This window comes from Caretta caretta, chromosome 7 (assembly GCF_965140235.1).
Source record: "Caretta caretta isolate rCarCar2 chromosome 7, rCarCar1.hap1, whole genome shotgun sequence".
In the NCBI taxonomy this organism is placed as follows: Eukaryota; Metazoa; Chordata; order Testudines; family Cheloniidae; genus Caretta; species Caretta caretta.
In genome coordinates, this window is record NC_134212.1 from 7830848 (window position 1) to 7857043 (window position 26196).

The 26196-nt window shown below is 41.0% G+C and overlaps 1 protein-coding gene across 2 annotated transcripts; it reads left to right on the forward strand.

Annotated features, from left to right (window-relative positions):
- Window positions 1–5147: 5147 nt before the first annotated feature.
- KBTBD8 (kelch repeat and BTB domain containing 8) lies at window positions 5148–18437 on the forward strand. 2 transcript variants are annotated; one of them, XM_048858296.2, is made up of 4 exons: window positions 5148–5239; window positions 7505–7715; window positions 9997–11111; window positions 14859–18437. In XM_048858296.2, the coding sequence occupies exons 1-4, from the start codon at window positions 5224–5226 to the stop codon at window positions 15320–15322; spliced, it is 1806 nt and encodes a 601-aa protein (XP_048714253.1). In that variant the 5' UTR covers window positions 5148–5223; the 3' UTR covers window positions 15323–18437. The 2 variants fall into 2 exon arrangements, with proteins under 2 accessions (XP_048714253.1, XP_048714254.1); XM_048858297.2 differs by having other exon boundaries at window positions 7556–7715.
- Window positions 18438–26196: the final 7759 nt, after the last annotated feature.

Consider the following 26196-nt stretch of genomic DNA (forward strand, 5'->3'; position numbering starts at 1 on the left):
CTGCTGAATCCCCACATGACCCAGGGAATCAGTTACTATGGGGCTGTTATGCCTTTATGTCACCGTCAGAATAATTAATAGGAGCAGCATCTCCAGGAGCAGCATCATTCCGAATGGCTAGAGCCAACTATTAAAAATATAATCATGTCCTCCGAATACCTGACTGACCAGCATAATGTCCCTCTAAGTAGAAAAAAGATAGGACTTGGCTGCAAATAATATTAGCCCCAATTTTTATTGAGGCTGCTGGATACAGATAGAACCTGGCAGTTACCTCTGGCTGTCTAGATCCCAGATTAATTAAACATAGCAGTTCTTACTGTTTGTTCCCTGCTGGCCCTTCATACTGGTTTTGTGTCTTGAAGGGGCCAATGAAAGGGTGGAAACAGCTCCCCGGACATATGTACCCCATTGCTGTGGCTCAGAGAAGAGTCATGAAAATGATTAAAGGACTGGAAAACATGAAGTGAGGGACATAAGGATCTCAATCTGTTAATTTTAACAAAGAGAAGGGTAAGGGGTGATTGATCACAGTCAGTAAATGCCCATATGGCAAACAGAAATTTGATAATAGTGTTCTTTGATCTAAAAGACAAGTTTCAATGGCTGGAAGTTGAAGCTAGACAAATTCAAACAAGAAGTAAGGTGCGAATTTTTAACAATGAGGGTAATTTACTACTGGACCAACTTCTCAAGCATCATGGTGGATTCTCCATCACTGGGAATGTTTAAATCAAAATGGGGTGTTATTCTAAAAGCTGTGCTTTAGTTTCAGGGATGTCATATGGCTTGTGTTGTACAGTAGGTCAGACTAGATGATCCCAATGATCCCTTCTGCCTTTATAACCTATTGGTAAGGGGGCTCACCCCCCCAGGTGATGGAACAACTCCATGTGAGCCCTCTTGGTGTAGGGAGGGAGAGGAAGGGGCACTGTCAGAGCACAGGGACTCTAGCTATTCTCAGCTGTCCACACATGCTAGAATACTGTTGTAGCCTAAACATAAGTGAGAGCTGCTCTGAGGCTGCCTGAAAATATAGGGAGCACAAAGGTGACTTTAAGTTCCTTTTCCATCACCCTTCTGCTCCAATCCTGCTTGAAGTGCAAGAACAGAGACACAGGACCAACCTACTGTTGCCACATGGAGGTTTTGAGTCTAGGTTGCTCTAATCCTGCAGAGGGCACTAGGGTAAAAGAAGGCTTCAAGCCACAGTGCACTGCAAATATTCTCCTCCATTTTGTTTCTCTGATAACTGGGACAAGGAAGGACTCCTGAAGCATTTCCCTTTACAGTTTCACTTTGTGTGGTCGAGACAAAGTCTTGAAATCTACCAGGTGTTCTAACAATGAATGTTTCCTATACATTCAAGTAGTAGATGGGCTGGGTATAGGACCATTGAGGACATACCAAGCACTTAGAATTGTGTTTTTCACATCAGCAAAGATTTTCCTCCTCTTCATCATCTGTAGGGCATAATATGGAGAGATTGCAGTACAATGCTCTTTAACTTCTAACTCACCCTTGGTGCTTGCAGCAGCAAGATTGTCATTTCTTAATTCTACTGTTTCACATCACCACTGCAATTCCGAGAGCTGGTGAATCAAACATCCTTTCTGGCAAGCATATTTCTGGCTGAAATAAATTCAGTACGTCCTCCAGGAAGAATGATATCCCAGATCTGAGTTAATCAGTTACCAAAGAATTTTCCATCACTTCCTGATTCCATTTTCTCAGGCAGAACAGTCAGTCTTGAATTTTGAATACTTGCATGGTTTTCAAGGAGACCAGTTCTGCTCAGTAGTCTAACTATCTCATTAAAAACTGCATCTTATCTGGTGATCAGTTCAAGCCAAAGCCCTGGATCTGAACAGTTTGAAGAAAGAGAGGTTGTTTCAGAATAATCTGAATTTTGCCCCTATTTCTGTGGTGGATATACCAAATACTGTACTTAATTTGTGGGTGCAGTCAGGTATTGAAAAATGTAAGTGACCGAACTGTGTGTGAAAACAAAGTTTTTTTCCCCTGTGATCAGCTAATTCACATTTTTTCTTCCTCTTCCTTTAAAACTCCTCCTCACCCTTCTTACTCCTTCCTCCACTTGGCATCCTAACCCACTTGGCTTCCTCACAAGAATGAGAGAGAAGTAAATGACCTTAGCCTAAGTTTCTTTTGCAGGCAAGTCTCCTAGTGAAGTCAGTGGGAGTTCTGAGTGCACAAGGAGGATCAGGCTCTAACTTTAAATATGATACTTTTATTTAAAAAAAAAGTTGTAATCATTTGTAAAATAAAGGGTTTAGAATTAAAGTCACTTCTGAGCCAATAACATAATCCTATTTTTGGATTGTGGGACTACTGAATGGTAAATAACACTTTTCCCATAAAATGTTTCCATCTGGTATGTTTTCTTGCTGAGATATATGATATTACTGCTATTTAACAAATATTTAAAGCTATGTGTGTGGCAAATTTTATATCCACCAAAACCATTATAAAGGTGAGCTATTGCAAGAAGAAATGTTTCCTCAGTAAAGTATCAGATTAAATGCTATATGTATATTTAAAACACTCTCTATTGCATTCTTTCATTTTGTACACTAATCCAGCCAAGCCAGAGTCTCCACAGCAAAAGAAATGACACACTGAGGCCATAATGCAGGTGATATCTGCGGTCAGAGAAGGACAAATATATGAGGATGTCATTTTCTAAAAGGTAAGAGTTGTAGCTATTCTCCCTTCACTTTCATTTGATATAGCTCTGGTCAATTTCACAGCCTTTACCAGTACTGAATGGGGAAATTGGAAAACTGCAGAATCGATTTGCAGGAATGAAGTTCTATTTTCTTTTACACCTCTTTCATCAGAGTCACTATCATTCCTGTGTTGTGTGGTATGATTATCGACAGCAGTCTGGGCACTGCTGATAATTGCTAACAGAGGGTAAAACCATTCCCGGCAAGAGAAAGTAGAACCATGTAAGCAGCAGTCCTGACATAGAACAGTACTATTTTTACCTTCAATGTATGCTTCTGCAGGACATCAGTAATGCACTTGTTTAATTATTTCTGAGATTCAAAGGTAAAGACTTTATTATCTAAGATCTTAATTTAAATTAATGGTGCCTTTCTTTGCTTGTCTTGTTTATACAAAAAAAAAAATTAAAAATTACAGAAAATTACTTCTCTGCTTACCATAGAACTGCAGATCTTGTTAAATGAAGGAAAGAGAAAAAACTATCAGTATCCTAAATGTATTTAGAATGTAGTGGCTTCTCCTTTCATTTAACCTGCAGTTCACAAAAGGAAAACAGTTCTGTACGTTCCTTCTGATAACCATTCAAGTCACAAAAGTGAAACTTGGTTCATTATTGTTTTCTCCTACTGGGCTATCATTTGGTCATTGCAAATAACTCTGAACAAAACCAATAGCCTCCAACCACTAATCTCTATTCCGAAAAAGAGATTGTGCTTTGTACTGTTCTAGATCATTGACAACAAAACAGTTTTTTGTCCATTAAATTAGTTTGGTTGCCTCTTTGCTATTTACTACCATAGCACCTAGGAACCCCAATCATGAACCAAGACCCCATTGTGCTAGGGACTAAACAAATGTAGAAAAGATGGTCCCTGCCCCAAAGAACTTACAATCTAATTAAACCTTTTTTGGCTGTTTTTTCCAGAAAAATCAACATAATGGAATGAAGTCCTTACTGATTGTAAAAAGAAAAGGAGTACTTGTGGCACCTTAGAGACTAACCAATTTATTTGAGCATGAGCTTTCGTGAGCTACAGCTAAATAAATTGGTTAGTCTCTAAGGTGCCACAAGTACTCCTTTTCTTTTTGCGAATACAGACTAACACGGCTGTTCCTCTGAAACCTTACTGATTGTGTTATCCAATTAGTATTACACCACTGACCATATCCCCTATAAATGGTGTTGGGAATATTGCCCTGGTTGTCTATTTCTGCTTCATGCTCCTGGTGGTCTTCTCCAGTGAAGGTAGCAATTTTTGCAGGCCCAAATAAGATGGAAACAAACTTTCTAAAAACTAATCCCTCCATGGCCCCAAGTCTGCAACTGCAACCACACGCAGGAGAGACTGTACCTTTGTGATGATGCCGCCCTGAAGTCAGCCAGTCTTTGGGTGGGCACCGATAACTGCCTGCCAGGACCAGAGCCCAAGCCTGCTTCAAAATTTGGCCACACTCTTGCAAACGCTGGGGCATATGCTTAACTTTACGGCCGGGAGTGGTCTTGTCAAAAAGCACAAACAATCATGAGCCTGCACGGGGAGGCTTTCCCCCTTCGTGAGTCTGTAGCTGTGGCGTCCGTCCTAAGGCATTCAGGCTCCCACGGCCTCGGTTTTCTGCAGAAGAGACGGGGGTGCAGGGCCACAGAAAGGGAAGCCTCTGAGTGAATCTGAGAAGGAGGAGGTGTGGACCGGTATGTCGCGGCTTGTCTAGAGGGGAACTAGCTCAGAATGGCAGCTAAGCTGGGCCCAGGAGCTGGTGTGGGAGAAGCGCGCCAGGGCGGGGAGCTGGGGCGGGACCAAGCGCCCCTGTCCCAGGAGCTGGCGCAGGACAAGTACCTTGGGGCGGGGCAGGGCAGGGCAGCTGCCGTGGGTTCGCTTCCCACCCCAGCCAGGCGCGCAGTTGCCGCCCCATGCGCCCTCAGACGGAGGGGTTGCCAACCCCCCCGGAGTGGCCTGGAGTCTCCAGGCATGAAAGATGAAGCCTGAATGAAAGATCAGGCCCTGGGATGAAATCTCCAGGAATTCTTCCCACCACACCTGGCAACCTGGCCCTCCTCCATGTGCCCGGGGCGAGGGGGGTCTGGTGGCCCCGCCAGCCCCGCCCCCAAGGCCTTGGGGCCAGCGCCCCCCGGGGTCGGGAACGCTGGGAGGGATGACAGGGCCCCCCCGCCTCAGCCACCCGCTGCGAACTACAAGTCCCAGCGGTTCCGCCGCGGCGGGCCTCAGGAACTACGCATCCCAGCATGCACCGCGCGCGAAAGGCCCGCGCCCCTCCCCGTCCCGGCGCGTGAGAGGGGAAGACTACGTTTCCCGGCATGCACTGCGGGCCCCCGCCAATCGGCGCGTGGTAGCTTGGCTGGTGCGGGGAGGCTGGTTGGCTGGCGAGGCAGTATCCGCCCCCCGGAGAGGAGCAGGGGAAGGGGAAGCGGCCCCGGCCGTGACATTTCCCTCGCTCGCAGCCCGGGCCCCGAGAATGGCAGCGCTGGGAGGTCGGTGCGGCCGGGCCGGGGAAAGGGTGTCTGGGGGGAGGGGTGCCGGGAGGGGGGGTTTCTGAGGGGGGGGCAGAGCTGGGGGTGTCTGGGGGGAGGGGTGTCTGAGCGGGGGCAGAGCTGGGGGGGAGGGGTGTCTGAGGGGGGGCAGAGCTGGGGGGTGTCTGGGGGGAGGGGTGTCTGAGCGGGGGCAGAGCTGGGGTTGCCTGGGGGGGAGGGGTGTCTGAGGGGGGGCAGAGCTGGGGGTTGTCTGGGGGGAGGGGTGTCTGAGGGGGGGCAGAGCTGGGGGTTGTCTGGGGGGAGGGGTGTCTGAGGGGGGGAGAGCTGGGGAGGGGCAGAGCTGGGGAGGGAGCTGGAGGTGTCTGGGGAGGGGCAGAGCTGGGGGGGGAGCGGGGGGTGTCTGGGGAGGGGCAGAGCTGGGGGTGCCTGGGGGGAAGGGTGTCTGAAGGCAGAGTGAGTGGGGAAGAGAACTGTGGGTGGGGTGTCTGGGGAGTAGTGTCTGGAGGAGAGTGTTTGGTTGGGGGTGCAGATTTGGAGGTGTACCTGATGGGAGGTACAGGAGGTGTACCTGCCTGTAGAGGGGAAGGAAAATGAGGGAGAAGGAGTAACATGGGGGTCAGAGTGTCTGGGGTGCTAGCTCAGGGGAATATAAGTTGGGGAGAACAGAGTGAGGAGGGGAGCAGAGGTGAGCAGTCGTGGAACTGATTGGAAAGGGAAATCAGGGAGAGAGCTGGTGGGAGGAGTTTGCAGGTCAGTGGTGTCAAATCCTGCAAATAAAGAAGCTGGGATGCAGGGGTGAGAAGCTATATGTTGCCAGCTCCATTTTTATGGGGAGCTTCTTTGGTTTTGCATGTTGGTTAGGCGACTGGCAGATGGGAGAGTTGTTCTGGACCTGTTCAGTGTTGGTATGTGGGAGTTTGCATTCCCGTCTCACACCTACAGAAGGAAGTATATGTTTTTTTGCAGCTCTCAGAGTTTGTGCTGTCTCTCCAGGCACGAGGAAGTGTTGGAGTTGAACTTAGAAAAGGGTTGCTGTTTTTTATTGAGTAGTATCACTGTTCTCAATACTAAACAAGGACCGGTGACTCACCTGTACTGAGGAGAATGCACTCTAGTTTAGAATATCAAAGTTGTCACATCTTGCTCAGTGCTGTGGAGAGACTCTTTTACTGAATACTTATTTTAAGGGAAGTGCTTAAAGTTCTTTCTGGAAAAAGGAGTATTTTTTGAGAATTGCTCTAAGAATGATTCAATGAGATATTGAGAATCTTAGGCCCCAAGCCTGCCAGCAGATTCTTGTGCACATCAGAGCCCTATTGATTTCACTGGGACTTGTGGGACAAGGTTGTGTCTGGCTTTTGTATAGGGAAATGTTGCAGCACACTAGCACAAGACAGGTTTTAAATCTCCCATCTATCATGTTTTTTTTTTTTTAAATGTGTTTAGCCCTGAATGCATTATGACTATTTTCTGTGCAGTCAGCAGCATTATCTGACTTACAGTTTTCAACACTTCATTTTTCCTGTTGAGCTTTCCTTTGTTGTTGTTGAACAGAAGACTCGTTTCCCTTACGAAACAGGTTGTTGCGCTGGAAACATTGCTCAATTTTCATTTTGGGCTTTACCTTATTAGGAACCATCAGATATTTTCAGAAGTGTACAGTTTTTAATTTCTTTTCATGATAGACGTCGAGTCCTTTCACATTTGAGTAATAATTTTAAGTGCTAGCCAAATAATTTTTGTAAAATACATACATATTTATACATAATGTTGTTTAATATTTGTGGTTGTGCATATTTGCTATTGAAAATGTAAACTGTACTTTAGGACTGTAATCTTGCCAGTTATTTGGAAAAGTCAGTAGCCAATGTTTATTTCCCATTTCATTGTTAAGCAAGTACATAAGTGTTTGGAGAATCGGGAACTGAGTCACTGACTTGTTTCATTCTTTTGTAAAAATGGGATAATAAAATACTTCCAATAGCTCAATAAGGATTGGGATAACTGGGTGAAAGATTATGTAATATATAAGTGCAAAATATTTATCATGTGACTGTTTCATCTTAAAGTTGATAGGTGTAATTTACAGATTTAGCCACATAAGAGATTGTGGAATTTAGAGAAATGAGGAATCTCAAATCAGTAGTCATTCTTAATGCTGATATATGGTGTATTTGTGTTAATATGGATATATTCTTGATAGTGTGCTCTGTTGCTTTTTCTTTATTGAAATACCAGTGAGGCTATTTTGTTTTTTTTAAATAGAACTAAGTAAGTTTTCACAAACACTGAATGGAATTCCTTCTTCAAACACAGTCAGCAGTGGAATGGATCCCTTTCATGCTTGCAGTATTCTCCAACAACTTAAAACAATGTACGATGAAGGACAGCTGACAGATATTGTAGTGGAAGTTGATCATGGGAAGACATTTTCCTGTCATAGGAATGTTCTTGCTGCAATCAGTCCTTATTTCAGGTATAGTATGTAGGTCCCTGCACTCGTATTTACCAAGTGCAAAATCACTTTAATAATTTATTAAATATTTTAATTATTGATAGCAATTATAAAACTTATACCCATCTGCAGCTGTATTCTGTGTGACTTCTGCTAGTGATGACATTTCAGATTTAAGAAACATCTCTGTTTCTTCAATGATCTCTTCCAATTTGCTTTTAAAATGAATGAATTGGCAGCACCTGCATTTTCAAGGAAACTTACTTTGGAAATGATTTCATCTTCATGTTGTCTTTTTTTAAAAAAACCCTCTTCTCTGTGGGAGATCCATTCCATATTTTTTTTATCATCATAGCATTCAAAATTTATTTATCTTTCCTTAACATCATTCATACATTCTAGCATATTGACGTGCAATGCATTACAACTTATGATCCTGGGTTGAGTGTGCCGACTGGAAATTTGAGAGAACCTATTTATGTGTGTAAATTGAGCAAACTAGATATGGAATTAATGAGACACAAACATGAAACTCCAAACTGTCATTTCTGAGTCACTTGTAAGAGTATAAGTGCACTTTATATTTAGGTAACTGACCGCGACAGCATTATATGAATGATGATCAGATATGTGCTGTTAATAGGGCTGTCAAACAATTAAAAAAATTAGTTGCGATTAATCATGCTGTTAAACAATAATAGAATACCATTTATATCAATATTTTTGGATGTTTTCCACATTTTCAAATATATTGATTTCAATTTCAACACAGAATAGTGCTCACTTTATAATTTTTATTATAAATATTTGCACTGTAAAAATAAAAAATATTTTTCAATTCACTTAATACAATTACTGTAGTGCAATCTTTTTATCATGAAAGTTGAACTTACAAATGTAGAGTTATGTACAAAAAATAACTGCATTAAAAAATAAAACAATGTAAAACTTTAGAGCCTACAAGTCCGCTCAGTCCTATTTCTTGTTCAGCCAATCGCTCAGGCAAACAAGTTTGTTTACATTTATAGGAGATAATGCTGCCTGCTTCTTGTTTCCAATGTCACCCAAAAGTGAGAACAGGCATTCGCGTGGCACTGTTGTAGCCAACATTGCCTGATGCGCTAAAGATTCATATGTCCCTTCATGCATCAACCACCATTCCAGAGGTGAACATGGGTTCTGCTCAATAATGATCCAAAGCCATACAGACCAAAGCATGTTCGTTTTCGTCATCTGAGTCAGGTGCCGCGAGCAGGAGGTTGATTTTCTTTTTTGTGGTTTGGGTTCTGTAGTTTCTGCATCGGAGTGTTGCTCTTTTAAGACTTCTGAAAGCTTGCTCTCAGATTTTGGAAGACACTTCAGTTTCTTAAACTGTGGGCCAAGTGCTGTAGCTATCTTTAGAACTCTCACATTGGTACCTTCTTTGCATTTTGTCAAATCTGCAGTGAAAGTGTTCTTAAAACAAACATATGCTGGGTCATCATCTGAGACTGCTATAGCATGAAATGTATGGGAGAATGTGGGTAAAACACAGAGCAGGAGACATACAATTCTCCCCCAAGGAGTTCAGTCACAAATGTAATTAACGCATTATTTTTTGACCGCTTGGAAGCGTGTCCTCTGGAATAGTTGACGAAGCATGAAGGGGCATACGAATGTTTAGCATATCTGGCATGTGGCTGGCTACAAAAATACCATGTGAACGTCTGTTCTCACTTTCTGGTGACATTGTAAATAAGAAGTGAGCATTATCTCCTGTAAATGTAAACAAACCTGTTTCTCCTTAGTGACTGGCTGAACAAGAAGTAGGACCGAGTGGACTTGTAGGCTCTAAAGTTTTACATTGTTTTGTTTTTGAGTGCAGTTATGTAACAAAACAAAATCTACATTTGTAAGTTGTGCTTTCATGATAAAGAGATCTCACTACAGTACTAGTATGCAGTGAATTGAAAAATACTATTTCTTTTATCATTTTTACAGTGCAAATATTCGTAATAAAAATAATGTGAGCACAGTACACTTTGTATTCTGTGTTGTAACTGAAATATATTTGAAAAATGTAGAAAAACATCCCAAATATTTAATAAATTTCAATTAGTATTCCATTGTTTAACAGTGCGATTAAAACTGCGATTAATTGTGATTAATTTTTTTAGTTAATCCCGTGAGTTAACTGCGATTTAATTGACAGCCCTAGCTGTTAGAATGGTATGCACGTTATGATAAACTATATTACAGTTATCTTTAGACCTGTAGATAGAAGGGAATTGAAAATAAACTGCTAAATATTTTTCTTTTGTAGATCTATGTTCACTAGCGGCCTTACAGAAAGTACCCAGAAAGAAGTTCGTATAGTTGGTGTTGAAGCAGAGTCAATGCATTTAGTATTGAACTATGCATATACCTCCAGAGTAATGCTGACAGAGGCCAATGTCCAAGCTTTGTTCACTGCAGCTAGTATCTTCCAGATCCCTTCCATACAGGACCAGTGTGCTAAATATATGATCAGTCATTTGGACCCACAAAACTCTATTGGGGTGTTTATCTTTGCTGATCACTATGGTCATCAGGAACTCAAAGACAGATCACAAGACTACATTCGTAAAAAGTTTCTGAGTGTCACCAAAGAGCAAGAGTTTCTCCAGTTGAGAAAAGACCAACTCATAAGTATACTGGACAGTGATGACTTAAACGTAGACAAAGAAGAGCATGTTTACGACAGCGTTATAAGGTGGTTTGAACATGAACAAAATAAAAGAGAAGTGCACCTTCCAGAAATATTTGCCAAATGCATCCGCATGCCTCTGTTGGAAGAAACATTTTTAGAGAGAATCCCTCCCATGTTTGCACAGGCTATAGCCAAAAGCTGTGTACAAAAGGGACAACCTAGTGCCAATGGCTATACACAACGGCTTGGAATGACTGCTTCTGAAATGATCATGTGCTTTGATGCTGCCCACAAACACTCAGGAAAGAAGCAAACAGTGCCTTGTTTAGATTCAGTCACAGGGAGAGTGTTTAAACTATGCAAACCACCAAACGATTTGAGGGAAGTTGGAATTCTTGTATCACCTGATAATGATATTTACATTGCAGGAGGCTACAGGCCAAGCAGCAGTGAGGTCTCCATAGACCACAGAGCAGAGAGTGACTTTTGGATGTATGATCACTCTGGCAATAGATGGCTACCTAAAGCTCCTTTGCTACGAGCCAGAATAGGCTGCAAACTGGTTCATTGCTGTGGTAAACTGTATGCAATAGGTGGTCGTGTTTATGAAGGAGATGGTCGAAATTCACTAAAATCTGTGGAGTGTTACGACAGCAGAGAGAACTGTTGGACAGCTGTCTGTCCAATGCCTGTAGCAATGGAATTTCATAGTGCTGTGGAATATAAAGAGCACATCTATGTTTTACAGGGTAAGGTACATTAACTGTGTAAGCAATTTTGTTTTATCAGTAGGGAAGGGAGTTGTCTAGTTCTAGTGCTTCTACTCCTTTGAACTTCCTAAATTGCTCACTTCCTGCAGATTTTAAGAGTGCCAGAGGAGTAGGGAACCGAGAAAATGGGAGTGGGGGAGAACAGAGGGGAGATGAGAGAGGTAGTGGAGAATGGAAACATGACATTTCTCCTCAAAGTGGGGGCAGCAATTCCACCTCTTGTACACTTTAAGAAGCTCATTGTGAGAGGGAAACTTATCCTCCTTTTGCCTCCACATCCCATGTAATCTGTAGGCTTATTGGGGGCTTTTACAACCTCTCCTCACTTCCTGAGAGGATTAGTAAGCTCAGTACAGCTGGTCAGAAAACTTTCATCCATTGGGGAAGAAAATCCAGTTTTTGACCACCTCTGGCAATGAGCCTCCTATTTTAGCACAAGGTTATACAAGGTGAAGGAGAATGGAGGAGATTAAATAGACTTCATGAAATTGTGATTGTTTACAAACATTAGGGATGTGTTGTCTAAGATGGAGTCTACAAGTAAGCCCAAGGAGCAAGAGATTTTACAGTGAAGGGGAAATGCTGAAGAACTTGACAGAGTTTACCAGTAGGATGTGCAGCAGTCTGTTCTGAGATCCTGAATTCATTATAGTGACGTCAACTACTGTGCCATAATTAAAGGCCTCAGTTATTTTGTTATTAAACCATTACCAATGGAATTATATCACTCTGCTGTAAGAATATATGCAGACCTAATTGTAACATACTTCATAGAAATGTAGGACTGGTAGGGACCTTAATAGGTCGTCTAGTCCAGTCCCCTGCACTGAGGCAGGACTAAGTATTATGTTGACCATCCCTGATAAGTGTTTGTTTGTCTAACCTGTTCTTAAAAACCTCCAATGAGGAAGTTTCTACAATCTTCCTAGGTAAATTGTAACTACCTTTATTTCCTAATGTCTAACCTAAATCTCCTTTGCTGCAATTTAAGCCCATTGCTTCTTGTCCTCTCCTCAGTGGTTAAGAAGAACACTTCCTCACTTTCCTCTTTTGTAACAACCTTTTACATACTTGAAGACTGTTATGTCCCCCCTCTGACTTCTCTTCTCCAGACTAAACAAACCCAGTTTCTTCAATCTTTCCTTGTTGGTCATGTTTTCTAGACCTTTTAATCATTTTTGTTGCTCTCCTGTGGACTTTCTCCAATTTGTCCACAGCTTTGCTGAAGTGTGGTGCCCAGAACTGGACACAGCCAAGAACTGGCTTTGTAGAATTTGAGATGATTATTTGAGTGGGAGGCCCAAGATCTGCAGAGAAATCCCACACATCTCTTTAAGCACCTGTAGAGGCTCAGGGCTCAATATGTCAGTCCTGGGCCTTCTGTTGGCTACTTTTCCTGACAGGCTCCCCTCTCTGATCTTGCCAGTCTTTGTGAAGGGGAAACTACAAAAGATGCTGACAGTTCAGCATTACTTCCAGAGGGAGAAGAAACCAATGTAGGTTTGCAAAGAGGCAATATTGCAAATCAGTGCCATGATTCCCTCCCAGCTGCACACCACAGTTGCACTGAGTGGGATTGATAGGATTCCGTGGGATCTGGAGAGAATTCTACAGGGTGGTTGCTTTTTCTTTTTATTGTTCCTGGACTAAGTGAGCAGGGAGAGCCAAATTTTGTTAGTGAAAACCATGTGGTAGTATGTCAGTCTGGAGTTTCAGCTAGAATTCTGAGTTTACCAACTTTTTATTTGGATTTAAGTCAAATGACCCTTAGAGTGTGTCTTATTGAAAAGGAATGCTAGGGGTAGATTTGGTGCAATGCATAGAATGTTGTTCATCCGTTAACATTTTGTTTCAGCCTGCTGCTTAAAAATCTACATTCCTTTTCTTAAAAGCTATTTACAGAAAGTATGTCCCATTTAACTATTTTTCTGAAATAACTAATTGGTAGAAAACTTACTCTCATATTTCACTAAAAAATTTCTGTATCTTCCAAGTGGGAACTTCAGAATAAGAGTATTATTGCTCACATCTTACCAGATGCATGAGAATGCACCTATGCGACTTTTGCTTTTGGATGGTTCTATGGGTTAACTGGATGCTTACACAAATAAAGAAGCTAATCCATTGTGCTACCCAGCCCCCAGTTACATACAGTATAACTGTCGATTGTTTTCCTTACACTTTGCCTCGTGGGCAAAACACTATTGATTTCCACTGTATTATTGGTGCAAAAACTGCATTCTGCAACTTCCATTACCTAGAAAGAAGCAGCATGGCAATTGCTACTGTTCACAAGAAAGTAGCCTTGCGCACTTGCCATAAAAATATACACTTGCCACACACAAGTACACCAAACAAGTTCATAGGATTCAAGTACGGGGGCTGACTTTGGCTGTAAAAGACCCATTGGAGTGCAACTGTTAATTATTTAATTTTGTATCTCAGTGTAGAGAAATCTATAGGTACCCATGTAGCTTAATCTTTTAAACTAAATGCCACCCCTTTCAACTTGCTACCATTGTTGCAGGCTTTTCTTCCATTCAATTATAGGAGTAAGGATACTTATCTACACTGTTGCTTGGCAAGATGTCTTAAAATGTATATGGAAGTTGCTATTAAATATAATTTGAAGTACATGCTCTCGTGTGAGGGGAGAAATAAGTTTGTTATACTATATTCCATAGCCTTTGAGGAAACTGTGATTTTTTTTTTTAAGCCGTAAAAGACAGCTTCACCAAGAATGTTTTCTAATCCGCACTATCCTTATCCAAATTGGAAGAGCACCAGCTTTAGTTTCCATGTGTCTGCACTTCTGTCATTTTCAACTTGTAGCTAGTAATCTGTGCAGTCAATATATGAAGCTCATTATTGTCCAAACCAAAAAGAAGTAATTGTGAATTAGTTAGCAGGTTCATGCAAGGACTCCATTTGGTATCCTTTTAAACAAACCATTGTAAGTGACTAATCCATCCATTTCCCTGCTTGCACACAACACAAAAGATTTATAGGTCTGTATGGAGTCTAAGATGCACAGTTACTTTCCCAGGTTTAGCATCTTTCATGCAATTCATTCCGAAGTCCTTTATAATCTATAGATCAGTGGTTCCCAAACTTGTTCCGCCACTTGTGCAGGGAAAGCCCCTGGTGGGCCGGGCCGGTTTGTTTACCTGCCGCGTCCACGGGTTCGGCCGATCGCGGCTCCCAGTGGCCGTGGTTCGCGGCTCCAGGCCAATGGGAGCCGCTGGAAGCAGCGGCCAGTACGTCCCTTGGCCCACACCGCTTCCAGCAGCTCCCATTGGCTTGGAGCAGCGAACCGCAGCCACTGGGAGCCATGATTGGCCAAACCTGTGGACGTGGCAGGTAAACAAACTGGCCCAGCCCCGCAGGGGCTTTCACCGCACAAGCGACGGAACAAGTTTGGGAACCACTGCTATAGATGATTAAATGGTTCTTTTATTTCCCGGTAAAATAAAGACTAAGTGAATACTTGAAACACCTTAAGCTTTAGAGCCTTGAAGGACTTTTCCCAGAACCTCAAACATGGTTTAGAAGTAGGAAAGGATCGTTAACATGTACATAGCTAAAGCATTGCACTGCTGACAGCCTTCAAGCTCCCCTCTTTTCAACCTGATTTCAGAGTCTGGCAGCCACGTGGAACTGTGTTCAGAACGATAACTCATAACCTCCGTCTTACGCTTGTGGGTTTTTTTGTTTTTGTCTCTGTAGGAGAATTTTTCCTCTGCTATGATCCACAGAAAGATTACTGGGGTTTTTTAACCCCAATGACTGTGCCTAGAATCCAAGGCTTGGCAGCTGTATACAATGACTCCATCTACTACATCGCTGGAACCTGTGGAAATCATCAGCGTATGTTTACCGTAGAGGCCTATGACATCGAGCTAAATAAGTGGACTAGAAAAAAGGACTTCCCATGCGATCAGTCCATTAATCCCTATATTAAACTGGTACTCTTCAAAAACAAACTCCATTTGTTTGTCAGAGCCACTCAAGTCACTGTTGAAGAACATGTTTTCAGAACCAGCAGGAAGAATTCACTCTATCAGTATGATGAGGTTACTGACCAATGGCAGAAAGTGTATGAGACTCCAGATAGGCTTTGGGATTTAGGCCGGCATTTTGAATGTGCTGTTGCTAAGTTGTATCCGCAGTGTCTTCAGAAAGTTATTTAATTTTATTCGCTAACAAGCCTTAGTGATTTCAGTGGTATCTGATGTTAGAGAAAACATGTCTTAAAAGAAAACAAAGCAATTGTCAGTATTTAATGTCAGCGGAAAGAGAGAGTTTTTTGTACATGGGGATGGGTGCTCTTTAAAGGTTGCAGGCTTGGGAGGGAATTACTCGTTCATTTTAAAATTGCTGATATTTTCCAGGGGAGCAAGAAGGAGGTTACAAAGTGCAATTATCAGCATTTTTTTTTCTGGTAAACACTTAATCATGTCATTCTTGAGGAGTGTGTTTTGTGATAAAAGTAAACAAAGAATAGAAAAGCCAGGATAACTATGCACTACAATGAAAGAAAATTAGCATTAATAGCTAAGGACATCCAAGCTGGTCTGAAGTGACTTTTTTTTTTTTTAAATACGGGTAAAATCCTGAGGCAATATCACTAGGTCTTTATGTTAGATCAACTGAAAGTACAAAGAGGAATGCTAGCTCCTGATTCTTTTTTTGTACTGTTTTGAAGTCTACTAAAATGTTCATAATGTTGTTTGTGCACTACCTTAGTTTGAGGGAAATATTGAAGTTGGAAGCAGAACATGAAGTATATTTGTTCGAAACAGAGAAGGCCTACTGTCATTTTCTATCTGTGGGCTTTGTTAAAATCAAGCTAACAGTATAAATAGCTATTTTCTGCCAATTACCGATAAATGTAGTGCTTGAAAAGTAGTTTTGACACTGCTTAAAAACATTTTCCATCCCATAAAGGGCTTAAACCCAAAAGTTGATGGTGCTAATACATTTTTAATACTTGTATGACTGAAATGAATGGGCCAACCCTACACCACTATTTAAAACAGCTTGCTATTATTAATGGAGTCTGTCTTCTTAGGACCCTATCTTGCCATTGTGGGGTTTTTTTTGTTTTTTTTTAAGTAACAGTTTACTGCAGTGGGAGTTCCTGCACAGAATGATGACAGGATATGGCCTTAGTGGCTGTTAATTTTGTGGAGAGCTCATTCTGCCTCTCATAAAGGGTTTGCATGTGCTCAAGTAATACTGAAAAATGTGGCTTAACTTGATTATTCTCCTCCTTTTTCCAAACCCCAATTACCTTTTACTATTCTGTTCTGACCTATAATGTGAAAATTTTGCACTACTGAGCTGTCCTCATGATCCAATTTATTAAAACAAAGTTATCCACAGAAATCCATGGTTTAAAGAACTTTAAATGCAGATGCAGAATAAGGATCCAATATATTATAACACTTTCTCTGTGGATTGAACATCTAACTTATTTTTCTAATGATAAAGTAAGTTTAAAGTTTAGCTTCTTCAATCGTTAAAACTGGATGTAAAAGGGAAATGTTTAATCCTAGAGCTCATATCAGCTCTGCTTTGCCAGGTGTAATTTGTTACAAAGCTTATTCTCTCCAGAACGAGGCATGTTGTATCTTCCTATATATTTAACTGATTAACTTCTCAAATTGAGGTAAAGGAAAGCTGTTTTATTTTAAATTGATAATGGTAAGTATTGTAGCAAAGGATGGCCATTATCTGAATTAACAGCTGTTTCAATAAGCCAAATGTTTCACTCAGTAATAGTGTAACACCCTGGCATAACTGTTGAGAGACTTGGGATAACATTAACTCAGTGTATGGCCTTGTTGTCACAAAATAGGGTTTTATTTTTTTTTAAAGAAACAAACTCACTTGGTTTTGTTTTTTAAATCTTGCACAAAATATCAAAAAATGAACTGTGAAACTAAAAGGAAAAAAAAAAAAGCCTCTTTGCATTTACATACCTCATTGTCCAGAGATTGACCAGACTGCTTCTTTTAGGTGTGGGTGCTGGAACATCCTTTAAGATCGAGATCATATGAATAGTTGCTAAGAATGCATTTTTAAACAATGTTAAGGTATGTGGCTTCTCTTTTTGTTTAGTTCCTTCAAGATACTATTGTTATCCACTGCCCACAATAAGAATTTTTCTTATAAGACTATTTCCATGGCTTTTTTTTTTTTTTTTAACATTTTCCATAGTCCTTGCCTAGTTCTATTTGTGCTATTGTAGGACTCTAGCTGCAAGCTTTCTGAAGCACCCTCCCTTACAGTATTGCATTAGTGTGTAAAACCTTTTTTTCCTCCAAAAAGTGTTATGTAACTCTTTGTTGTTTTTTAAAAGCTTGGTTGACTATTTACAAGATTTCTTGCTGCTTTTTGACAATCTTCTATATTTATTTAGTAGAACAAATTTCAATATATTACTTGAAAATATTAAATAGAATTTTGAGTTAACAGTTGACTGCTCATGTGATGTATAGACGTACAATATGCTGTGGTTAATTCTGCAGTAGGTTTGTTAATTTTGTTTATCTGCACTAAAGTACGAAGATCTCCATTTTCTTTAACCATTCAAAATAAGATTGTGATCCAAGACTGTAATGTGCTTAAAAGCTAAATCCTGGAACTTGCATAGGAGGAGAAAATACTGAATCTTATGCATGAATACTTTGTTTAAACAGAAATATAGCTGAGACATTTTGCCACTTCTTAAATGCTTTTAAATTCTTTAAAAGTCAGATAACTGGTGAAGTCTTGCTGTAGCATCAGACTTTAAAAATAAACTTGCACAGTGTGAGAACAATTGATTAAAACTGCACCAAAGGTACTCATAATTTACATATGGCTCTCTGCATCCTCTCTCTGCCCATTTATCGTTTCTTCTGCTCTGGTTTAGACTGCCCTTATTAAATTGACACTTACTCTTATGCTGATACTTTAAATTTAAACATTCCCCCCTCCTAATCTTATCAAAACACACAATAATTTGTACTCCCCATTTTCTTCTAAATTTTGATGTTGATTAAATCACTAAAACTGATCTTGGTGCATCAGACATGTGTAGTGCGTATGATCTGTAAGAAATCGAAGAGCTCCCTGTTGCTGTTTAGAAATGGCATCCAATGTTCAGTGCTCAGGTATGTTAGTAAGAAGTACTGTAGTCCTATGAGGGCAAATGTGTGGATTTTTAAACATTTTGCCATAATTGCACAATTTTTGCATTTTTACTTAATGTCATGTTACGTTTCTTATAAAAAAAATAAACCTATTGTTGAAATACAATGGACTTCAACAGTTTTTAATTGTAAATGTATTTTAAAATGAAGTTGGTAGAGCGAGCAAGTAGAAATTCATCCGTGTGCTCTCTTCCCAGCTCTGCAGTTCTACATCTCAAATATTTGCCATCCCTGCACTTTGAGGCACCCTGGCACACTGTGGTGAGGGAAGCTGGTGCGGCCTCTGATACATCTCTGCTCCATACACATGTAGGAATGTAGAGCAGCCAGAAACGCCTTTGCCAATGCAGGCAGGACCAACTTGAGGGTCTCCCCACCCCACACCTCCCTTGGGCTGTTACGACTTGTGCCAGTTTTGCAAGGCTGTTTATAATTTTGTTCAAATTGTCCTTTTTTGCATAGCACTCCCTATCCTAGGGTCACTGGGTACTTTACAAACCTTATATTGAGCTTTCCAGCATCCTACGAAGTAGGGAAGTATTTCACAGGTAGTGAAAGAGAGGTACAGAGTGGTTAAGCAACATGGTTGAGTTCGCATAGGAAGTGAATTGGGAATATTACTGAGACCTCCTGCTCTTTGACTTTAACCACAAGTCCACCTTCTAAGTAACTAGTTAACTCGCTAGAACAGAATGGGTTGTAGCACCCTTATCAGCACAGTACATTCTCCAAGATTTCTCTCCTTGTAATGAATTTCACAGCACTTAAAGCTGCATCTGGAGAATCTCTGCTTGTATGTTACATGGTTTGTTTGTGAGCCTTGCATTCTTGCTGAAGGAATGCCAGATGATCTAGCGCCGATGGGCTGGCTCCATGGTTTCCGGGAAAGGCAGTGTGAAGCGGTCAGTCCTGGGTGACCGTGACCATGTGCTGACTGGAGCCCACTCTGAGCTTCAGTTTAGAATGTTCTGCCTCCCGCAACAATATTGAGTAGTACTCTGCAACTCCCACATGAAACCCGTTCTAGCTTTGGCACCCTTACAATGTGTTCTCAGTTTCTGGGCATTTTTTTTTAGTGACTCTAGGCAGGGTTTAGCCACTTGCCTTAATTAATGGTTGGCGTATCCTTCCTCTGATAGTCAATCTACTTTCCTCCCTGCTCACAGGTACTCAGTGATGTTAGTGCCTTTTCTGTTTACAAACTTGCCAATGGTTGTAAGAGACTCATACTTGGGAGGGAGCCATAGGAAGGGAAAACCTCTTTTTGCCCTGTGTGGCCCAGGCTATACTGCAGGCAGTTCTGGCCATGCCTGAAAGGCTTCTGCCAAAACCCAGGAATGCTTCCCATTGAAGTCCAAGCTAAAAGGCTGATCAAACCAGCATGGAGGAGGTCAGTGAAGTGTCAGTCTGTGTCCTCCTGTGTGTCTTGTATGGGACTGAATACATTAAGAGTAAACGTTAAATTACTCTCCTCCCCAATAGCTATTCCTCTGCTTCAGTCTCCACTTCCAATGTCCCCACCAGAGACTGGGATGGAGTGATAACTTGCACTAGGCAGACAGGCCAGAGTACAGCCAGCCTGACCTAGTGTGAACTAACATACAGCCAGTGGTGGAGGTAGATGGGAGTTCAAACTGATCCCAGGAGGGTTTGAAATAGCAGATGATTTATTTCCCATACAACTTCTGTCCAGTGTCTAAGAATCCTCTGCTAAGGGAGGATTAACCTGAATTCTCCCCTCCACTCTTTCCATTGGTTGATAGAAAGAAAAGAGGGGAAAGCCCCCAAATTCGGATTACTCATAAGGATGACGTCTCTGGTATGATAGTATAAACCCCTTGGACTAATCCATTACCAGAAAGAGGTGAAGCTGACAAAGAATACTTCACCTCCAAGAACAACACAAACCTTCCTCTGGATTCCCTAAGTGAGGGAATTATCAAAGCCAAAGAGGGAGAGATTGCAATAGGGAGATCAGATTAAGTCCCAGTCTTCAATGTGGACAAAGCTGAAGCTTCAAAAGCTTAAAAAACCTATTCTCTCCACAGCAGGAGATTTCTAACCAAAGAGACAATAGAACTGAAGGATCACTGCACAGGAACGTAGGAAGCAGAACATGTATATCAGCCAGTGCCCTCTAGTCCTAGCCTTGTCTGAATGTTTTTTGTTCTCTGTACTTGCTTGGCTGTGGAGTTCATGGCTATTTCCAAAGGATATCAAAGGAGCTATGAACAAAATTGGCTATAGCATCATTCAGAGGAGAGGTTTCTATAGATGCCTGTAAATTTTCAGCCAGTGTAATGGTTGCTAACTGGGTATCTAGAAGGCACTTTTGGTTAAGAATAGTAAAGGAGACACCCAGGTGAAACTGTGGCAAGACACTCCTGCAATGGATCACCCCCTTTCCCCAAAGAAATGCACATTATTTGGCTTTCTTGCCCCATCCCCCAAAAAAAGACAAGACAAAAAACTCCATAGAGGAAAATTGAATTTCCACCATGAGCTCCAGATGTTCCTTTAGTCCTTATGGAAAAAGAGAATATCAGAGACAGGACCTTATCACCTACCCCTCCCCCGCCATAGAAAAATCCAACCCTGGATAAGATTCAAAAGAGGAAAAGTGAATGGAACATGGGTTGAGTGCTCAGTCTCAGAAAAGGGATTCTTTACTGGCTCTCCCATTCTCCATCTCTCTGGGAGAGCTTTCAAGCAATGAGGGCAAGTTATTCTATTTCCTGCAGCACTGAAGAAAATGCTCCTTGCCACATGTTTCAATGGGAGCAGAGTTAGGCTTGTGCTACTGTTCTCAGGCTTTTAAAAATCCAGTTAGAAAACCTGCAGCACAGCATGTAGGACCTAACATGTTTCTTGTTAAAAATAAATAAAAATTACCCAATAGACAAAGTTTCATTAGCACAATCTGCTATGGATGGATTTATGAATGTTCAGCTAACTTTACACGGCCGGGCTGCATTTTGAAAATGTAATACTCCTAAAATGTTTCACAAGGTTCAGACATTAAGGGCTAGATTGTGTCCCTTATGTCAAACCTTGAGCAGAGGATGGTGTGGGCTCTCTGAGGAGAAGTACAGGGAAGATTAATTGTGGCTCAGGCCTGCTTTTTGAACGGGAGCAGCAGGGGAGGTTGGGCCATGTTCTCTTTCTCCACCCCCACCCAAAGCAGGAGTGAGCAGCCCCACAGTACTGGGACTGCTGTTGTGTCCTGCACTGGAGGAAATGCTCCAGAAGATAGGAGGTTTCTTGTACATCCTTCCACAACTAAGAGCAGCACGTAGTTTGGCCCTAATCTCATAACCCGAGTAGAGCAAATGGAAAAAGCAGGCACCTAGCTAGAACTTCTTCCTATCATTTAATCTGATGAATGGACTCTGAACCAATAAAAAGACAAGTGCTTATTTAGAGCCGTAAGTGTTAGAGCAGCCCAGCAAAGATAGTATAATACTTAGAATCCACCCACCAGAATAGTACCAAATAAATCCAGAAAGGAATATTTTCCAAATGCCAGCATCCTGTATTCTGGTTTGTAGCGACAATTTGTGCTCTCTGCTCTACAGCTCATTTACTTTTGCAAAATGCTGTCAGTGCAGATTCTAAACATACTGCACCTACCTAGTTAACAAAGAAAATCCCAAGACTGAGGTTTCCAGAAACTTCATGCATATTGGTAAAATTAACTTGCTAGATTTTAGCAAACAATTGACAGTCTAAGCTAAGCTGACACAATAGAACAATTACTTTTGTCAAAGAAATCTGTTCATATATTGGATTAGTGTTGGATAACTTCTGCAATAAAACTTTTAATAAATATTTTGAGTTTTTTCAACTAATTCAGATGGTCTCTGTTTATGCTGTGTTAGTGATGGATTTCTGCAAATATACTGATGCACAAGTTTACTGAAAGGAATGTTTACGTGAACAGCAAATTGTGCATAAATCTTGAGAGAATGTTACAGTAAAATACATTTTATGTTGTATGTACTCCAAAACCCTGATTTTCAGAGTTACTTTCCTCCAAATAGGGGCGCTGGGAAGTACGTCATAGCAAAACTAACCAACACAGCTCCAATTTCAAAGTGGAAATATTTCCAGTGTTGGAATTTCAATGAAATTGTGAAATTTGAAAGAATGAAAAGGGAAAATATTTCAACATAACTTTTGCAAATTTTCACCCTTTATATTTGTCAACCGACTATAAAGCTGCTCTAACTTTTTTGATTTGTGAATTTTAAAAAAACAACGCCTCTGTTTATTTCTGAACAGCTCTGTTCTCCATGAACTGCATGTCAACAAGCCAGAGTGCAAGAACTGCTTGTGGAAAATCTGAATAATTTTTTTTAAAAAATGCATATAACAAACCTAGAGATACATTCTGCTTCAACATTTTGTGTACAGAAACAGGAAGAATGTGTCTAATCATTATAAGTTATTTGCTCCGTTCTGTTTAGAATATGCATCCAAAAACCAAACTAAGTAATGCACCTTCTTCGGAGAACTCTAAATGAGAGAGCCAGATAAAAGTAGACATATAAGTCTCTGGAAAAAGTCTGACCACTCTACTTGTCTAACCTTTTCTTACCATTATTCTCCTTTCAGCAATCACTCAAAATATCTTGGGTAGCCAAGTAATGCAGAATGTATCCACTATGTACATGTAATGTACTCCCTCATGGGTGGTCTGCAAGGTTTCACCCTGAAACATTTGGATGCAAAAGTACAAGCTTCTAACGACTAAGCCCACGGAGCAACTTCATTAGCTGATGGCAATAATAGTAGCTACTAGAAGAGAATTTAGCTCCACTTTACCCATGTGTTATGTACACACATTAGAAAAATAGTACAAATATTTATATTTAATAAATGAAAAATCCTAGCTGGTACAAGTTGTAAGGCACCAGCCTGGAATGGCACAGAGCCAAAGAAGCTTTAAACCTGGTGTGTCTGAGCAAAGAAGAAACAACATTTTTGGCCAAAGGCCAGCAATGCAGAAGCTGCTTAATTCTAAAAGTCTCAAGGAATTTCACCTTTTGCAAGGCCGGTAAGATTTACAAAAACATTATTTCTAAAGGGTTTAATCTCAGGAGAAATGGATCCTATGAGCTCTATTTTCCCTGTGACCACAATCGCTTGAGCAGACAGATTCCAGTCCAGTACAAAAATACATAGGACAAAATGTGTGTTGTGCACCATCTCAAACTGTCACTTGCTACTTATCACAGCACAATATTCTGGGATTAGCACGATGTAAGAGAGAGCCAATTCTCCAGATCATCTGCCCATCCAGTTTGTCAGTCCAGGAGGCTTTGTAAATCCAGTTTTGGAACACTCGATGTAAATAAATAAGACAGGAAATTCTAAAGTAGGAAGACTTGCTCTTGGAAATACCATTTAATTTACAATTAATACAAAGGGATAAATGTTCAGACATTGTATGCCAGATGTCAATATTTTAAAATGGAGTTGGGCATGCAGTCCAACTTCCAGAGTGCTAATCAGGTTCCTGTAGATGAAAATTGGGAGGTAACAGGTAGGTTTACACATTTATTATGATCCACCAGGAAAGGAGCCATTGATGGAAGGTAGCATGGGCTAGTGCATGGGGCTGGGACTCAGGAGACCTGGTCCTGTTTCATTGACTAGCTGTGTGACTGTGGGTGAATCACTTCCTCTCTGTTTCCCTTTCCACCCATTGTCTGTCTTGCCAGTTTAGACTGTATGCTCTTCAGGACAGGGACTGACTCTCGCTATGTGTTCACAGTTGTGAACCAGCTACGATCAATGTGCTTCGCACATGGAATTTTTTGCCCCCGTATCTATCTAAAGTGCTTGTGTGATCCTCTGTTACCATAGCATCTTGGTGTCTCACAGTCGTCAATGTATTTACCTTTGTGGTATACTTGTGAGGTAGGAAGTATTATCCGTGTTCTATAAATGGGGAACTGAGACACAAATAGGCTAGCTGGCTTGTCCAAGGTCAAACAGGAGATTTGTTGTGGTGCACCCTAAGCCCCGTTCCCTCTGTCTGTATACTCTACTACAGTACTTCAAAGAGATGCCTTTAAAAAAACAAATAGTTTGGCCTCACTTCTGGCCTCGCTTTTAACCAGTGGAAGATTTGTTTCCATGCTAACAGGAATAATATTAGTTGGCATTTTGCCTCTACAAAGCTCTTCAAAGTTTTCTGTAGCTGTTGGGGGAAAAGAACAAGAAGAATTTATTAAAACTAAGTTGTAAAGGGAAAGGTGGCTAATGGCTTTTAATCTCCAGTGTGCGGTGTTTTGTTCCTATGTTGTTTTGGATGGATACAGAAATCATTACCGGCCAGAATGTTTATAATCTTAAATTAGGTCAGATTTTGGCTTGAACTACTTGAATGTTCCTTTAAGTTCCTTCGTGATAGCTGGTCCATGGAAGGCAAATGTTGGGAATCAACTATATAGAGGAGTATTTCTTCATCAGTGCTGAAACCTCGTGTCTCGATGTATTACGGAGGATGTCAGATCTCTATAGAATTTCTTAACAGTCCAACTTAAATGGAATATTCATATCTGGTGCAGTTTAATTCTCACCAGCTTGGACAATGAAATCATATTGACCTGCATATCATCAGCTTTATTTTCTTGGGCCTCACTACTAGGGTGACCAGATGCCCCGATTTTATAGGGACAGTCCTGATATTTGGGGCTTTTTCTTATATAGACACCTATTACCCCTTATCCCCTGTCCTGATTTTTCACACTTGCTATCTGGTCACCGTTCTCACTACCCTGCTGCAGTGTCTGGATTATGAACACTGCAGGGGAATGTTTTAAATACCCAGAATGGAGTTCTACAGTGTAAGTAGTATGGAAACATTCCTATTAAAATTGGATTGGACAAAACTCTTCTATGAAAGTGAGCGCCTGCATTACCTGACATTGATCTTTAAATACTCCTAAGCAGCCTATTTATTTTGTGTGTGTGTAAAATTCACCCCAACTATGTCCTAAAGTTCTGAAATGTGAAGTTTATGATCCCGTCCCCTAATGGTTTCTGAACTATGGTCAATAGTTCACCAACTGCTGATGGATCACGGAGAGCTGTCTTGTGATGCGGTATTGGCTGTTTCTCCTTTCCAACTATTAAACTGTGTTAAAAGAATCTAAATATATATATTTTTTACTTTTCCATCTTAGCTATTGGAACCACTGGCAATGTGTGTAGGTGAAAAGCTGTATGATCATGTTTTTAGTGTAAAGTACATTCTCATTTAACTTTACTCAGTTTCTCTTTTCGCTTTGTTATATTAAGTGTATCCTGGTCTTGGTGTATTACATTTGGTCAATGACGCATATAACATACTTGACCTTATATCTACAAGACAACGGACAACGCTGAGATACTCACCCCAAACACATCACTAAACTCATCCATGTCATCCTCACTCATAACAGTTTTACATCCAACAGCACATACTTTGTCCAAACTATGGAAACAGCCAGGGTACTAAGATGCCAACATTTTATGGACCATCTTGAGGAAGATGACAGACCAAGAGACATCACATCAAAGCAGTGCCAGACCTGCCATAACATCTTTCAAGATCTATGGGTCCTACACATGCCTTTCACAACAGGTGGTGTACCTCATCCAGTGCACGAAGTGCCCAATTAACAGCTGTGTGGGTCAAACCAGACAACCACTAGCCTCTCAAATGACCTCACACAGAAAAATGGTAAAAGACAAAAACACCATATCACCCATGGGTGAACACTTTTCACAAAACGAACATCTCTGACCTCTCAGTCCTCACGCGCCTTGTCTCTAATATTCTGGGACCAACACAGCAATATACCGTACTTGATCTT

Excerpts from the sequence above, each read along its gene's own strand:
- KBTBD8 (XM_048858296.2), top strand. Across the intron at positions 7,716-9,996 it reads GCAATCAGTCCTTATTTCAG|ATCTATGTTCACTAGCGGCC; the intron begins GTATAGTATGTA and ends TTTCTTTTGTAG. Across the intron at positions 11,112-14,858 it reads GCACATCTATGTTTTACAGG|GAGAATTTTTCCTCTGCTAT; the intron begins GTAAGGTACATT and ends TTGTCTCTGTAG.